The 17,378-nt window shown below is 31.3% G+C and overlaps 2 protein-coding genes across 2 annotated transcripts; both read right to left on the bottom strand.

Annotated features, from left to right (window-relative positions):
* Positions 1 to 4,627: 4,627 nt before the first annotated feature.
* Positions 4,628 to 7,769, bottom strand: LOC18049825 (probable WRKY transcription factor 46). Its single transcript, XM_006444813.2, has 3 exons — positions 6,856 to 7,769; positions 6,586 to 6,714; positions 4,628 to 5,518 (listed from the first exon to the last, which is right to left on the bottom strand). The coding sequence occupies exons 1-3, from the start codon at positions 7,167 to 7,169 to the stop codon at positions 4,867 to 4,869; spliced, it is 1,095 nt and encodes a 364-aa protein (XP_006444876.1). The 5' UTR covers positions 7,170 to 7,769; the 3' UTR covers positions 4,628 to 4,866.
* An 8,292-nt stretch (positions 7,770 to 16,061) lies between these two features.
* LOC18049824 (transcription factor CPC) lies at positions 16,062 to 17,144 on the bottom strand. The gene is made up of 3 exons (XM_006444812.2): positions 16,975 to 17,144; positions 16,767 to 16,854; positions 16,062 to 16,387 (listed from the first exon to the last, which is right to left on the bottom strand). Exons 1-3 carry the CDS (start codon positions 17,030 to 17,032, stop codon positions 16,258 to 16,260), a joined length of 276 nt encoding a protein of 91 aa, XP_006444875.1. The 5' UTR covers positions 17,033 to 17,144; the 3' UTR covers positions 16,062 to 16,257.
* Positions 17,145 to 17,378: the final 234 nt, after the last annotated feature.

Below are 17,378 nucleotides of genomic sequence, written 5' to 3'. Positions count from 1 at the left end.
AGTAAAAGAAAGTTTGGGTACTCATCTAAAATATATAATATAACATTATTAGAATTGAGGATATGACACTACTGTGTTTAATTAAGTATTCGAAATAAATTTTCAAACCTCCAATGGTACTGCTGTATCAAGGCTCACACTACTGGCTGGCAGCTGGCTTTTAATGTAGCCTTGAACTCGCGTAGTTTGAGGTGTTGAGTAATCAACAGAGCTAGTTCCAGTAATCAACAGTCAAGCCTTCGTAATGTGTATTCAAACCAGAAATCATTCCCAACCATCTTCTCATCCAATGATTACCAGATCAAAATCTGGAATCTTCAAACCAAAGGTCTATACAGTCACCTTAGCCAACAAAGAACCTAGTACAGTTCAAGAAGCTCTTAGCAGTCAGAATTGTCATCAAGCCATGGTAGATGAGTATGAAGCTCTGATACCATGTTTGAAAGCTTAAAAGCTTGAATGAACAGACTGTTTGGTTACTGAGAAAGTGCTAAGAAAATTGTAAAAGAACTTCTGGAATTAAATGCTTTATTTCATTTTTTTGCTTAAATCACAAAATGATTACAATATGCTTGGATTTATACTCAGCTGTTTTACAGCTTAACAGAAAATGAAGAACTAACTAAAAACTTGATCTTAACGTGTCTAACTAACTTCACCTGAGCTGGCACTTCAATCTTCAATTGATTCAGCTGACTGTATTCATCTCACACGTGTGCTGCATCCTTCCATGTATTATGAGCTTCCTTGACAAAGCATAATAAGAAATGGAAAACTGGTCTCTGTTAAAATTAGTTTCTTTTGTTTCCTCAACTTCTGTGAATTCACTTGAACTGCTGATGTTGTCATAATTTTTAACAGGTTCAATCATCAGAAGTCGCTTTTGCTTGCAATTCCACTTTTCATCACAATACCAACACAAACCCTTTGCCGTGCACTCTTTGAGTTCTTGGTCTGTAAGTCGCTTTGAATTGTTTCGAACAACTGTTCTGGCGGGTCGGGATCTTTAGTTGTAGCCCTAGTTGTACGAGGTGTCTCCTAGTTGATCTTGTCTTCTAACATCCTAGCACAGGAAATAGCTACTGTCATGGTTTGAGGCTTGTACGCTTCAATCTCGCGCCCGAATGTCAGTTTGTAATCCTTCATATAAAGGTTCCTATTAGACTTTATAAATTTTACTATTTAAATACCTATTTACTTACCTATATGACAAATAAAAAAAGGTAAAAAAATATGATATTCTCCAAAAAACTCTTCAAATAAAAATAAGTTAATATTATTTTAATCATATAATTAGTTTTTTTAAAATAAAAGTCAATAACAATTAAGGCAATGTTTACTTTCTGGAGTGGGAGTGAGAAGTGTGGATTTCTCCCACTCCAGTGTTTACTTCAACAAAATAGAGAGGAATTGGAAATCCCACTCCATGGGATCCATCCATTTTTGGAGTAGGGAGTGGAAATCCACTCCCACCTCTCCCTTTTCTACCATTTGTTTTTAATTTAATTTAATAAAATAAAATAATTTATAAATATATTTATTTAAATAATATTATTATATTTAACTAAATAATAATTTACATTGATTATAAGTTAAAATTACTTAAAAATAATAATATTATATTAATAGAGAATTAATAAATATATTCTATCTTTATTTAATAATATAATATTATTATATTTATTTTAAAAATAATAGTACTATATTTATTTAATATTAATAATTAATAATAATAAACAGTTTATTCTAAGAAAATATTAATTTTGTACTAAATAATATTATATTAATAAATTTAATATAATTATATAAAATAAAATAACGTTTCATTTTATATTTACCCTTCTTTTATTAAATTTACTATAACTATATTTAATAAATATTTAAATAATATTATTATATTTAACTAAATAATAATTGGGTTTGATTCTAAGTTTAATTTACTTAAAAATAATATTATTATATTAATAGAGAATTAATAATATTACTATATGCAATCTTTATTTGAAAATATAATATTATTATATTTATTTAAAAATAATAGTATTATATTTATTTAATATTAATAATTAATACTAATAAATAGTATATTCTAAGAAAATATTAATTTTATACTATGTTAATAGTAAAAATATTTCATTTATATTGCCCTTATCAACAATTTTTAATTTATATAATTAAAATTATAAAAAAATTGTGATGTTCATAATTAAGAATATTAATAATTATTATAAATTTACAAATAGAATAAAATAAATGTTTATTCATTAAATATATTTTTTATTAACTTTGTAATTAAAAACCATAATTTTTTACATAAAGATAAAATTGTAATTTGAAACTATTTACTCCCAATCCAAGACAAAGTAAACACATAAATTGGATTCTAATCTTCATTCCATACTTCCATTCCAGTGTAAGTAAACAACCTACTCTCACTCCGACTCCACACTCTCAATCATAGGATTCCCACTCTAATCCAAAAAGTAAACGCTACCTAAAACACTTCTCTCTTTTTCTTCAATAAAAAATAATAAAATATAAATTGAAGAGAGAAAATTATCTCTCCAAATTTGAAAAGAGATAATCAATTTTTATTTAAAGAATCTTAATTAGAGTGTCTTTTAGAGCTTTAAATATTGATGCGGCTCTTCAAATAAATAATAAAATCTTATTTGAAGAGCATTTTGGTGATGCTCTTAGTTGTTGATCTGACCAATCGTTCAAAGCAACTTTGACGTTGCAATGCAATAGTTGTTTGCTGAAATTTGCTAATATATTTGGGCAAACGTTTGTTTAGTTAATATATTTTAGTTAAATATTTGTTTAATCCATGTGTTTTATATTTCAAGATACTTGTTGGTCCTACTCTTACCTTTTTTTTTAAACTTTTATAATAATAATACTCTTACAACAATATTCTTGCAGATAATAATAAAAAAATGAATTTATTAAATTAGCCTAAAGAGAATTAATTTTTTTATAAAAATTAATGGAAAAATTACTACAAGGGTATTAAACATTACTTTAAATTGGCTAGTATTAATTTATTTATAACTAATAATTAGTAAGATTGTTGAAAAGATATGAAAAATATCAGTTGTATTATACTGATATTTATTTCTCAATTTGCTAATAAGTAAATAAGTAATTATTGTTAATTTACTAATTAATTTTTTATAGATAAAAAAGTTAATGTAAAAGATATCATTGTATGGGTATTATTGTAAAAAAAAAAAAGTAAGGATAAAACTATAACATACTTAATAATATGAGTATCTTGAAATACTTTTTAAAATATAAAGATTAAATAGCACCGCACTGTTATGACCTTAGGGATTTAACTGAAAATTGATATGTAATTAGAAACTAAATTGATCACTTCGAGGGGATCGGCCTTCAATTTTGCCAAAGGCTGAAATTTTTATTGATAGCTAGTCTTAACGGAATGAGAATTTATACTAGTCTTAAACTGTATTTGAAAAGGGAAAGAAAATCCTAAATTATAGAGAAGTAGAATAGAGAATCCTAAACTAATGTAAGAAAGATAAATAATAGAAAGTCAAGGAACTCCTTGTAGTAGTAGAAATAGAAAAGGATGGGTTCTAAAAATGAAAGATTCAAACGATTCAGTTTTAGTTTTACGGCCACGGTACAAATAAAGCCGATGAGACAACTTACCTGAAAATTGAAAGGCTCAATCTTTCGAGCTAAGGTTAACCTGAAAGAAGAGTGAAGCTTGATGATAGCTGATGAGGCTTGGGAGAGGACAAGCGAGAGAATGAGGGTGTATGTTTATTTTTTAATTTTTATTTTCAAAATTTATGTGCTCTTACTTTAAAAAAATTATAAAATTTTTAAATAATTTATAGCTAATTAATGTTTCTTTTATTTGCTGCTAAATATTAGGATTCGCCCAAATTTCAAGCAAAGATACTAATTAGACAAGTATGACATGTCTTAACTTGGTTTGATTATAGAAAGTTTCATCTCTAGCATTTTTCTTAATTTGTACATAATTTCTTAACAAAAAAAAAGTCCAACACATATGAAAGGAGTTCCTGTGTGAATTAACAATATAATAAAGTCTAATAAATCAGTATAATAAAGTCCAACACAAAATAATTTACATAGTCTAGAAATCCGGTGTGAATTACAAATTTACAGTAATAAATAAAAAAAGAAAGAAATAATATAAAAAAAAAACACATATGAAAGGAGTTCCATTGCCAATTTGGCATCAACATTCACCACTTCTTAATTCTTCAACACATTTTTAGATAATATTAGAACTCCACACCAAGTTATTTGCACACATCCACATTCACATCCAAAATATCTGCATTATCACTTGTATTAATTAAGATAAAATCTACTTTTAATTTTAATTTTTCTCTCCAAATTGTTTGGCTTTCCGGTTTGGTGCGGTTTTGAACTGAATTAAACAAATGAATCATTGCTGCTATTTGTGGGTTTCAATATTTCAGCTGCAAACAATACCGTAGATTTGTATTGTGTGTGAATATATGAACTTTGTAATTGGATCATTTTAAATCTTAAAATCATTTTTCCTTTTCAAGCGTAAGAAATATGTAGCAGTGATGTAGCTTATTAGTCAGAAAATTTTACACGAGACAAATAATTTATTGCCTAGATTCAAACAACAATGGAGAGAAGAGAAGAGAAGAGAAGAAAAAAGAAAAAAAAGTTACAATTTATATAATTTCCAAAATCAACTGCCAAATCAAGAAAACTCTCTTGGCCAGCTCCATATAAATGGAGACTTTCTTATCTTATTGTACAATTAATTTGAGTATACGCTGGCTAGGGTCTCCAAGTGCAACATCTATCCCATATTTATTTAATAACCTAGAAGCAATCCAAGTCGTCAAACTGAAAATTTGGGTCCAAATCTTCCTTTGTAAGCGAGAAATCAAAGTCCCCAAATGGTGAGTTGATGACTGAAGTTGGAGTTGAAATTATCTCAGCTTTGAGATCAGACTCCGGAGTTTGCACATCGTAGCCAAGTCCAAAGTTGGTCATGCGGCACGGTGACATTGAGAAGTAGTTGGATTCTGATGTTGCCGGTGAAATAAACGTTGGCGAAAAACCACCCATGAAATTGTTGTCTATCATACCATCCAAAAACAAGTTGTCTTCAACATTAATATTTTCTTGTCCAATTGATTCATGTGGAAAAGAAAATGGAGAAAAGATGCTCTCTGCGGCGTCCAAGTCCTCACTCTTAACTCTAAGCTCTGCTCCAAAGTTGAGCATTACCCCATTTGCTTCTTTCGGCTTTTCTTCACTCTCTTTTTGTTGATTGCAACAAGGATTCTTCTGATCAATGGACACTTGCTTTGTTGATGAAGTCGAAGCCAATGCTAAATGAGAGTTTTGGCTACACTTATGTCTCCCTCGATATGTCACTTCAAACATTGAAGGGTCATCGTCGGATCTTTGAACTTGTTTAGTTGCTAAACAACCTCGGGCATGACGATGCGTGCACCTGTAATACCCTCTGCAGATTTCGGGATTTTGTTTTTAGAGAAAGTGTCAACATATATAACCAATAAAGTTTTGAAAGTTAAATAGAGATTATCCATAGAAACACGAGGAGAATTTGTGCGAGAAACAGAACACAAAAGTCCACAGAAAGGTAAAATTGTTGCAGCATCAGAAACGCGGAAAATAATAATTGAATCTAAGCCAGTTGAGTGCCCTTAACATAAAATTTAAGAACTAGTTTGGGGGACCCCAGGGCACAGGCCCAAGATTTGATACTTGGTGTTAGACCAGTAGCTAAGAGTTGTCCACATAAAGGGGTATGAAATGAAAGGAATGGCCTACATAGAAAAGGAACAAAAGGACGATATGAATTGCCGAGCATGTTGATCAAAATCGACAGATGCATGAACCCCATTAAAGATAGCAGCCATAAAACCAAAACCTAACTTGAATGCTTTGTCAGAACTTGATAGAAACGAAGCTGTAATTAGGTGCTTTGGATAAGTTCAAGTACCGTGTGAATAAATATACGTATTTCTTTTTAGAAACTATATATTATAATTAAAAATTTACTGAGACTAACCTAGATCAATACCACTGTGACACAACTTCAAATTTTACCTTTTCTAATTTGAATGGATATAATTATTTACTCTGTAAATATCCACTCTACCCAATAATAATAATTAATATATACATGTAAAATAGCTCTCGCGCTGTAATTAATTTTATTTTATTTGTAAAGAAAAGGGAAGGTGAAAACTGAAAAGCAAAGGGGTTTCGTCCTCTTTCGATTTGTAAGCTTCTTCACTTCTCCGGATGATATGATATGTCATCTCAGATAAACAAATAGATAGGTGTTGTGTGGCAGTGGCACAAGCAAAAAGGCCTTTTTGCTTTTTAGATAAGAAAGAAAGATTTTGAGTGATTTAAAGGTGGAGCTTAATTTCTATCATAAGCTCACGTAGGTACATATAATGTATTCATTTCAATCATGCCAGATTACAGACAAAAGCCAGCAAGAGGATTTAAATTATTATAGTTAAAGAAATGGTAATAAAAGTGGTGAGGTGAAGTTACCTTGGAAAATTACGACCAAGAATATCTTTCTGGCCATATTTTCTCCAGCAATAACCATCATCAAGAGTCCCTTCCAATGCTGTCCCCGAGGTAACCTTTACTTGTTCAGTCCATTGAGGCATTGTCTTTCTACAATTAATTAATACACAAGAACCAAACAAGCCAATTAGATGGAATTAAATGCAAGTATTTTAATTACTTAATTATGTGCACATAAAGATAATAAGGTTAGAAAGATTAAAGTAATTTGCAGGAAAATTTAATTATTACCTCTTCTTGGATACGACATCTTTACAATAGTCTTGATCAGAAGCATCGCTTCTTGGGCTAGTAGCAGTGTTGGGAAAAGAACGTGGTGATTCAACCATGGTGATGTCGAGCTTATTGGACTGGAGAGAATGACTATAATTTAGCATTGAAAGTGCTTTCTCATAAGAAGAAAGAATCTCTTGTACTAAGAATTCGCGAGTTTCTGGAGAGGAAGATGGATTCAGATGATTCCTAAGCCGCTTAGCTAGCTCTTTCCCTTGTGCTAGCTCAGTAATAAGAATATTTTGATCCCTATCCATCGTCGACCTTTTCATATCTGAACAATTCCCTAGCAACCAATTGACGAAACACTAAGTACCGGAATCCGTACGAGTCTGAGCAGAGAGATCACTAGCAAGTCCAATTCATACGAGCAAAGGAACCAAAATGTGAGCTAGGATGTGACCAAAACCACTCTAAATCTTGAATTTTGTTTTATTCGGTTACACAAGTGCTCTAGTAATCAAGATCATGCGAATTGATTACTTGAAGGAAGAAGATTAAGAAAAGAAGAAAAGTGCTTTCGTAGTGAACAAGAGTTGAAGCTGAGGCGAAAGAGTAGAGGATATTGGACAGAAATAAGAAGGAAGAGAGATCAACTTTTGACTGAGTCGTGTTTTTTGATTTCCTGAAATGAACTACGTTCTTTCCGGTCATGGGAGTGGGGTTGTTTTATACATGTCTATGGAGAGAGAGAGAGAGATGCACCTTTAAGTATTTAATAAAACTGAACAGTAGTGAGCGAGAGAAGGTCCAAATGTCTAATGGTGACCGATTCAACCCCTTCTCTCTCCCCTTTTTATTCTTTAGTTTAGTGTATGAATCACTGATCGAAGTTGAAGAACATAACAACGAAGAAAAGTGAAAAGAAAAGAAAATATAAAATTATTTAGCGAAAAGAAAGTGAGTGACGTGGAAGTTGGAACCAAGAAATAAGAATCTTCAAAGCTTGTTCCGCGTTGTCTCTCGCTCGCTTCCCTTGGTTTTGTTTCGCCGTGGATCAAGATTAGGATGACGAAGGCTGATGGCGTCGAGTGCAGGCCCTTGCTTGCGTCGATGTTGATAGATCGCTCCATGTGACTCGCGATGCACCAATATTTTTTCACACGTGTAACACTAACTCATTTTTATATTAATATTATATTCTACAAATGAGTTAAATTAAAAAAAATCGCTTAGCCTTTGCTCCAGTGGTAAGAACCTTGCCTTCCCGCGACACATGCACATAATTATTTTCTTTCTTAATTATGATATATAATTAAGTAAAGATAATTTTCTTCATTTTAAAATATGAGTAGAATAAACACTCATTGAATATTAAAAAGAGTAAAATCTAGACAGTGTTATATATTGTAAACTAGTTCCAATAATTATTTGATTGTTAATATCAATTATAATCTCATACAATATGAATCATAATTTGAACATTAATCTCATGTAATTACAAAAATTAGTTCAACTAATTAATCTTTTATTTTGTACACATGATTAGAGAATATATGCCTTAATTTTTATCGACATCGTCTTGTCCTTTTGGGGTGGTGGTTGTTTATAAATGATCTACAATTTTTATCCACCTTGACCCTTGAACAGTTGAACCGGCCACGTCAGCTTAATTAGCCCACTGACAGACAAATTTTGATAAATAAACTTTTTCATTTTTTAATCAAATGGGAAAAAAATTAATCAAATGGGATTAAGGCCCCCCTTTTTTTTTCGCTAGTGCTAATGAAACACTGTTCACTGTTGCTAGCATCTCATGAGAACATAATTTTAGTTTTGGGTTTAAAATGGTTTGCTGATAGAATATAATTCCTTTTGGGTTCAAGCTATTGATTTTGGTTTAAAATGGTTCGTTGATAGAATATAAGCCAAAGAATATAATTATTTTTGGCTATCTTTGGGAGTTAAGATTAAGTAAAGGATTGGACTAATTATTGGGACAAAATATTAATACCATGTTTGGCATGCTCACTCGAATTCGATTAATGGACTAAATTCAAATTTTAATCCTAAATTCAGGGGATTGCTAATCCTAATTTTCATGTGGCTTTAGTTAGGACTAGGTAATGTCAAGAATAATATTTGTCCATTTATAATATCTTCCATAATTTATTACACTATTTTTTTTATAACTTAAAAATTATTTATTTATTGCTTTAATTAAGTTATTTATTTATTTTTCATGATTTACTTAAAAATTATTAACTAATTTATTATTTGAAAATTTTTATTTATTTTATTTAATGAAATGATATATTTCATTTGAAATAACCTATAATTTAAATATCTATAAATATATTTAAATTCAAATATTAATGTAAATACTATTTAATTTCATATAAATGTAATTTAACATAATCCAATCCGATACCGTACCAAATATAAGTCAACACTATGTATAAACCATTTTAATATAATCTATTCTAATTTATTTCAATCCTAATAGTTAGTTCAATCCAATCATGCGTGCTAAATATAGCCTTTGGGTTTAAAATGCTTTGCTGACCACCCATGCCTAAAACACGGTTTCATGCAATCTTTTCTAATTTTCATTTTAATAGTTATTTCTATTATTTTTACAGATAACTTCAAGATAAGTTGAATTAGCTCTAATTATTGATCATTTTTCTGGAGTACTTTATTTATGTTTTTCTTTGCCGAAGAACAAATAAATTGACATTATCACACATAAGAGACAGCAATGATCCTCGTGGAAAGGAGTCACATTTCATAAAAATATAGGAAGACAGTCAATAGTTTTGTGTTAATTAAAAACAAAAACAAAAATAAAAAACATTGTTGCGTTGGATGCAATTAATAATGAAGATTTTAGTTGTAGAACATGGAGAAGTGGAGTAGAAATGCATTTGTTTAATCAACTACAGTTAATCTAGTATTATTATATTAGCCGAGGCCCTTTTTTTTAAAAAAAAAAACTTTTATTTATCGTTTTTGCTGTAAAATTAAGGGAAAACCAACCCCGCATCCATTTGCTCACATGAGACTTGATCTCACTAATGGCAAATATCTGATAGAAACTTAATGTGCAAGATTTTTGTGTGTTCATCTTGATCACCACTTTAGTCGTATAACAATTAATATATTGTCTGAATTTTGTGTGTTAATTTTTTCTTAAAAAGAAAAGAAAAGAAAATAATGATCATTAATTTGAACACACAGCCTGCTTTTCAGGGAACAATTTGAGGCATGCAGTTTTCCCCTGCACGGAAAACGGCATAACAGTTTATGATCGGATGTCAAAAAAACAAAATTCAATTCAAATGTCATGATAGCACCGCTCTCACTTTCAAAAAATACATTATTTGCTGTCGTTATCAAAATCCGAAATCAAAACCGGGGAGAAGAGCTTTCTACTTCGAGGAAATTACCAAGTTATGATCAAGAAATTTGGTAACACACCCAACGATTACAAAAAGCAAATGGAGAAGGGGGGGTCCCAGTCAGTCGGGAAAACGTGTGGGCCCTGGCCCATTTTTATTTGCGTTGGCAAGTCAAAGGTCGTGCTTTCTCGGTGATAGATGTTCAGTGAGAAAGAGGCAAAATCAACAGCCACGTCGTCTGAATGCAACGCAACGTTTCCACTTGGTCACGGCATTGTGGCCTTTGGGGTCTACACGATCGAGAGAGACAATGAGGATGGATATGGATTCAAACTATTTGATTTTGATTTCAATGAAGAACAGATCAATGGTAAGTCAAATTATCTCATATATTGTGGTGATGATGATGCGCTACGCATCAATCAATCATTGTAAGCGGAAGATTCAAGGAAAATATTTGATCAAATCACAATCCAGAAAAGCGGAAAGCATAAAATCTTAGACTTTGCATTCGCACTTTTAAGTTAAATGGAGCAAGAGACTTTTATATGACAACGAATTAGAAAAGATTTCTTTGTAAGAGATTAAACCATTTCTAAATTGCTTTCTAGAAAAAAAGGATTGAGAGTTTTGATTTTCTTTTATTATAAAGTTAAAAATATATTTCATTAATATTTCAATTATTTATCTTTAAATAAGCATGCATGTACCAATTGACATTTGGTTCAGTGGGAGAACCCTTACACTTACCTTTAAATTGCTTTCAGTTCTCTCTCAATCATCAAATAATTTAGTGGAAATAGTTTATTCCTTACGAAATATGAGTGATGTAGGTACCCTTCGAATATTAGAAAAGATTTAAAAAATCTGGACCGTGTTTCAGTAGATCAATGTACACGCCATGAGGGGTCCGAGTTGTATAATCTGATTGTAAATATCAATTGTAATATCTGATGTAATATTAATAATAATTTATGTATAATAGAATTTTAAAAAAAGCATGCATGTGTTTGGTATTCAAAAGATTGAGGTTATAAGGATCATTGCTCTGTTTTTTTTTTTTTCTCTTCTAACATCTTTTAATTTAATAAATTATTAAAATTAAGTCTTAAATGTATCACCCAACAATCAAATCAACTTGTTTCACTTTATATATAATTAAACTAATTTTTTTCTACTAAATTTAAAATATTAAGAAAGTATTAAAGAGACAAAGAGTGTCAAAGACTACTCGGGAATCTTAATTTACATGAACAATGCACATGCATTGACCTAGTAATTGTTAAACGAACACCGCGTGCACAAACAACGACGTAACGGAAAAGGAAAGAGAGGCCGCGTGGGTCCAAGACTGACAGTTACATGATCCAGAGCAACCCCTCGGTTGGTTCATACATTAATCACAATGTTTCTTCTTCAACTTCGGTAGTACCTTGAATTAATCCATCGGTTAATGGCTTCACAAACCATATCCTCTGATTCGGAGTTTTTAATTACAAATCTATAGTATAACCTTTGTTAAATAATATACGATAACTAATAAGTTTTATTATATAATAATTTTTACAGTCCCAACTTATATCTAAGTCTGAATTTAATCTATTTGAAGATATTTATAAATTTTAAGTTGTTTCTTTTTTACAACTTACGTATGAATTTAATACATTTAAATCTCAATAGAAAATTTAAATTTACTGATTTATATCTTAATAAAATAAACTAAATATGTTAATGATAATCATTATTACTCTCTTAAAAAATAATATCTATTCTCTTGATTTTTGTGCTTTATTGTAAACAATTCTGCCGTTCAATTTTTTTTTTCCAATTATGCCTGAATGTTTGGGCGAGTCCTTCTAAATTTCTCTTCATTATCTTGATTTTATATTTTCTTAAATTTACTAAAATTTATTTATTCAATTAGTTAATCTTAATTAATTCATGTCAATCATCTTAATTAACTCGTGTCAACCTTTATAAAATGTAAAATTATTATGACAAAAGTTCAGACTAATTGTAAATCGTATGAGATAATAAATTGGAAGAAAGAAAATTGTACAAAAATAAATTGAAATGGTATATATGTCAAAATACTAGTTTTAAGATGTTTTTAGATCTAAAAACAAACAATTTAGCATTTATAATCAAACATTCAGAAGAGAAAACCAAAAATTTGACCATATAGAAAGACTTGAGAAAAAGTTGTTTTACTTGAGGAATAGATTGTGAGGAAGATTAGTATTCTTGGGATTGCCATTGTTGAGAGTGAAGAGTTTGGTGATCAAAATCCTATATAAAACAATAACCCATCATGGCATCATGGGTCCCAGGGGGGTTATCAATGTAGACCCTCTAATGCTTAAGTCAATCCATCAGGGGTTCGCGAGGGTATTACTAGTGCAAACCTTCTTATGTTTAAGTCAGAGATAGAGAGTGGCACAATATAACAAATAAATAATATGAAAGATAAAAGAGATTGGGAGTAAAACTTAGAGGATATTGTACTTTCTCATCTAATGTACATTTCCTCTTTTTACACTTTTGAGTAGTGGCTATAAGAGAAATAGTAAAAAGTACAATTAAATTAGAAAAACTTATCTTTTATTCCGTAGGATTTGAGTTTGACAAAGAATTAGACTTGTATTGGTTTATTCTTTTTAAATTAAGATATGTTATTAGATGCAGGTCCTCGGGTTCGAGACAACTCATTTATGTCACGGTTGGGTTAATTAAAAATATGGATATAACAATATCATTCAAACATATTGATTTAAATCAATTCAAATTTTGGTAATATTCGAGTTTATTCATACTTAAGTTAAAAAAAAAAAAAAGTTTTGGAGCCAAGTTACACATTTTTCCCTCTTTAAAATTGTAGGATAGGAGATACTTACATACACTATAATTCTTCGTATTGTCTTGGGTAGATGAGATTTCATTGTCATTCTCTTCGGTCATCGGTTGATCAGAGCATAGGGATGTTGGGGACATTTTGGTCCTGAGCAGGAAACATATCTGAATGCTTTGGAGGGGCAGACAACTCCATCTGCTCGCTAGCTTGATTTATTTATTTAGCGAAGCTTAAGGTGAGTCTAGTCTAGTGCATGCATGCCATTGTCCAGAAGATTCAAGAATAAAAGATGGTGTATTCTTCCAACAAAAATAAAATAATCGATAAGGATGGGCTTTCAATGCGGGCCTAAGCTGCTTTTACTTTGCCCACTTTGCATGGCCTAGGGAGGTTTTGATGTTTTGGGGAATTTTTTTTTTTCTTCTTCTTCATCAATCGTACTGGTGCCTTGGTGGGAGTTTCTAAATACCATCATGTCATTTCCAAATGTTCACTAACATTGTAAACATTCAGACAAGCATTAATTATATATTTTCAGACGGTTGATATCTTATAATATTGATGGTAAAGGTAGGAAGTATTTAATAACTTACATAAACATTGTGGATGCTGCTGGAAAGGTAGGGGCAATATGATATAAGGCCAGAGAAAAAAGCACATAATTAAAGTTTAAAAAAAATTTCCGTGAGCTTAGACTTAGAATTGTAATGATTACAAATTTTATTGACAATGTCAACCAATGAAAATTCAACAACTTTGCGACAGTAACAACTGAAGCGGTATGCAAAATCGGTGTGCCTTATAAATTGATTTGCTGGTGAAGCAAATCAATCCAGACAACTTTCGCAACACTCAATAAATTTTCGCTTTTGTACAATATTAATGGTGCATTTGAAATTGAGGTTGAGCAGTTGGATTTTAAAAGTTACAGTATTAAAATATTTGATAAACACTAGTTGATGTAGCTTGCAAGCTATGTTATTATGATTTTTCACTTATATAATAAAAAAATTATTATATGTTTAATAATTTTATCAAAATTATTATTTCAAATTTACATTTACTATATATTACTAACTTTTATTTCATAGTTACAGGTTTTTTTTCACAACAGCTGTAACTTAAAAGATACAACACCTCAATTTCAAACACATCTTAAAAGTGACGGCTTGCACATGTGACATGAATCAATGTAATTTTCAGTTTAATTAATTGGGGACTTACAACTCACATCCAAGATAACATCATATAAAGAGACGATGGCACGATGCTTTTATTAATTAGTTATTTCCATTTTCCTTTGAGCAACAAGGAAAAAAGGCAAAAAAAAAAAAAAGGAAAAAAAACTGAAAAGTGGAATAGCCAAATGAGCCAGGGCTTTGATTTTCTCAAATGGTTGGTCCACATCCAGGGGTGTAAATTTTCTAGGAAAGTATGCGGGAACAACCAAAGCCATTATGATTCAACAGCGGTCAATACCTGACAATTTGAAGCACTTCAATTATCAACATACAACAATTTAATTTCTTTCTGAATAAGTATATATACATCTTGAAACGATAAAACTATCGAAGTATTCCAATTAACAGAATATAAAATAAACAGTGCTGCTATTTACCCCGATTCAAATCCTGAAATTAATACAAACGATGCTGTTTCATCTTCTTCTTTTTTTTCGTTCCCCCTAAAACAACGCTGTTTTGGTTTAGTTAAGGCAACAACAATGGCAGCCCCAAATTGCTTTCTCTTCCTCTTTGTCTCACAGCCATTTGCCTTCTATGTCTCTGTAAAGCAACTGCTTTCTCTTCCCCTTCGTTTCACAGCCGTTCGCGATCCACAACTGGCAGCCACCATCACACATACCCAGCCATCGGCACCACCACCACCGACAGCCATCACGCCTGGTAGCTGCCTCGTTCAAGCTTTCCTTTTTGCCTTATCTAAGCTAAATCCAAATCACCTAGAAGGAAAATAAAAGCTTAAGGGTTTTGCCAAATCAATTTTTGTCGCTGATGTTCTTGAAATCGGTTTTGTCTAAGCCAAATTGGTTTTGTCGCTGAAACGGAGATGAAGAGAGAGCAATTGGGGCTGATGTTAACTAAACAAAACAACATCGTTTTTAGGTGAATGAAAAAAAAGAAAAGAAAAGAAGATGAAACGACGTTGCTTGAATTAGTTTCAGGAGTTGACCAGGGATAAATAGCATTTGCCTAAAATAAAATAGAGATTTTTAATGTTATTCAAGATATTCTGAGAAATGCTTGTAAGTAAATCATTCATATTCTTCTTTGTGTTTTGTTTCGAAAATTTGTTAACCATAAAGAGTGAATCAAGTGCATCACCTTAACACTAGGCAGGCTCACAAATTAAATAATGCAGAATTATATCATTTAAAATAAAATACTTGTGAGTCCTATCACGAAACCCATTATACCTATCAAATGACAGGTCCTCAATAGAGAAGCAGACTTATCTCAACCTATCCCATATATGTTTCTCTCGCAGCTACCATGTCAGCTTCTGCGGTGAACCACATCCACATGTGCCAACACCACGCATCAAAGTTCCAACAGTTCTTTTAGGGCACCCAAAATCTGAATTCATATAATGCCACAATTTTAACGCAGTTTGAAATTCTAGCTGTAGACACTCTTGATCAAAAGTTCTGTATCGGAGCAAAGAGTCTTTATGCCTGAATAGCAAATATATCATATTTTAATGGGTCTAGAATAAGTAAGATTAATGAAAATAAATTATCTTGAGGATTTCTTCCACCCAAGTCCCGAGAATCTGACATTGAAGCTGAGGAGATAGAGACCGATCAATATTATTCAATAATTAAGAAGCCTAAATGACCAGCAAGTACAATACATAAGCAGATTTTTTTTTCCTTATTTTCTTTTTTGTTAATGAATTTTGAATGCATTTGCCCTTATTATCGTTAGTACTTAGTAGCGTCATCGCGTCTGGCGCATTATTGCATGTAAGTGATAGAGAACCAGAGGTACAAAGGGAAATGACAATCTTGCGATGCAACCACTTTCATCTCAACACCGCCAAGAAAATTAAAGTCGTACAAGTTACAAATTAATGAAGATTAGAGAGAAAATATTAAAATAAATCCCCCAATCAACAGAATTAAAAATAAGTAGCCAGAAGAGGATTGGATTAGGACTTGGAATTATAAATCCGAAGCTCTCTTCGTCTGTCTGCGAACGCTTGTCCATGTCTCATTATCCAAAACCTCTCTATTTCCTCTGCTTTTCGACCCGGAATCCGCCCGGCAATCAGAGCCCACCTGAACGGAATCACCTTCTATTGTCACCCAATTAATTAAGTAATTAATTAAGCAACAAGATTCTGATCAACAAATCAGTAAGTAACAGTTATGCCAATATATACAGCTTCCGGCTGTCCTCTGGTTATATATATACGGTCATCAAGTCATAATAATAATAATAATTGATTATTGATCTTTAAAGCCATGAAAGGCAATTGAATTAAAATTAGGCTAAAATAGTAATCATAAAAAAATAAAGAATAAGGAATTCCTTGAAACAAATAGCCATTACTTTAATTGTCACTAATTTGTGAACCCAAAAATGAAAAAAAAATAAAAATCTGTACTTTCATTTTTTACTTGATTGTTATGAAGTAAAGAAAACCACCCATTTCACCTGTCTCCAACGAGTTTATACATTCTGTAAATGAGATCCTCTTCCTGCTCCGACATGTTAATGAATTCCCATTCAATACTGCTCACCTCTGAATAGAACATTCAATTTTAGGCAGCAAATAAAGAAAGAACCCAGAAATAAAGTAATTTGTTTCACAATCAAATGAATAAACTGATCAATTAATCAGAGAGCGAGGGAGTGAAGTTACCTTCAGAGTAAAAAGTAGTAGTAGTGGTCTTGGCTTGCTTCCTGCGACGCTTATCCATTCTTAAAGAGTTTATTGAAAAAGAAAGCAAAGTTTGTTAAGAGAGAAAAAGGAGAGAATGAGAGATGAGTGACTGTTTTAAAAGTAGAAAGATTTTGGCAATTATTAGTTGTTTTTCTTTTTCTGAAAATGGAATTTGGAAATTGTAAATCCCTATAACTTTTAATATTTTACCAATGGACTCCAAAGTTCAGTGCTGTGCCTGTCCTGCGGGCACAGTGATGGTAGGCAGGACAAGTGTAATGGGAACGACAGATCCTACCAACCAAACATACAAATCAAAATTCGTTGACTTGTAGTTGTTCCTGCCTAATGGTCAAAACTCTTTTATTTAGGGTTAATTAGGG

The sequence above is a fragment of the Citrus clementina genome, unplaced genomic scaffold (assembly GCF_000493195.1).
Source record: "Citrus clementina cultivar Clemenules unplaced genomic scaffold, Citrus_clementina_v1.0 scaffold_3, whole genome shotgun sequence".
Taxonomy (NCBI): domain Eukaryota; kingdom Viridiplantae; phylum Streptophyta; class Magnoliopsida; order Sapindales; family Rutaceae; genus Citrus; species Citrus x clementina.
Note: the sequence above shows the minus strand (reverse complement) of the source record. Positions and strands in the feature narration are given on the sequence as shown.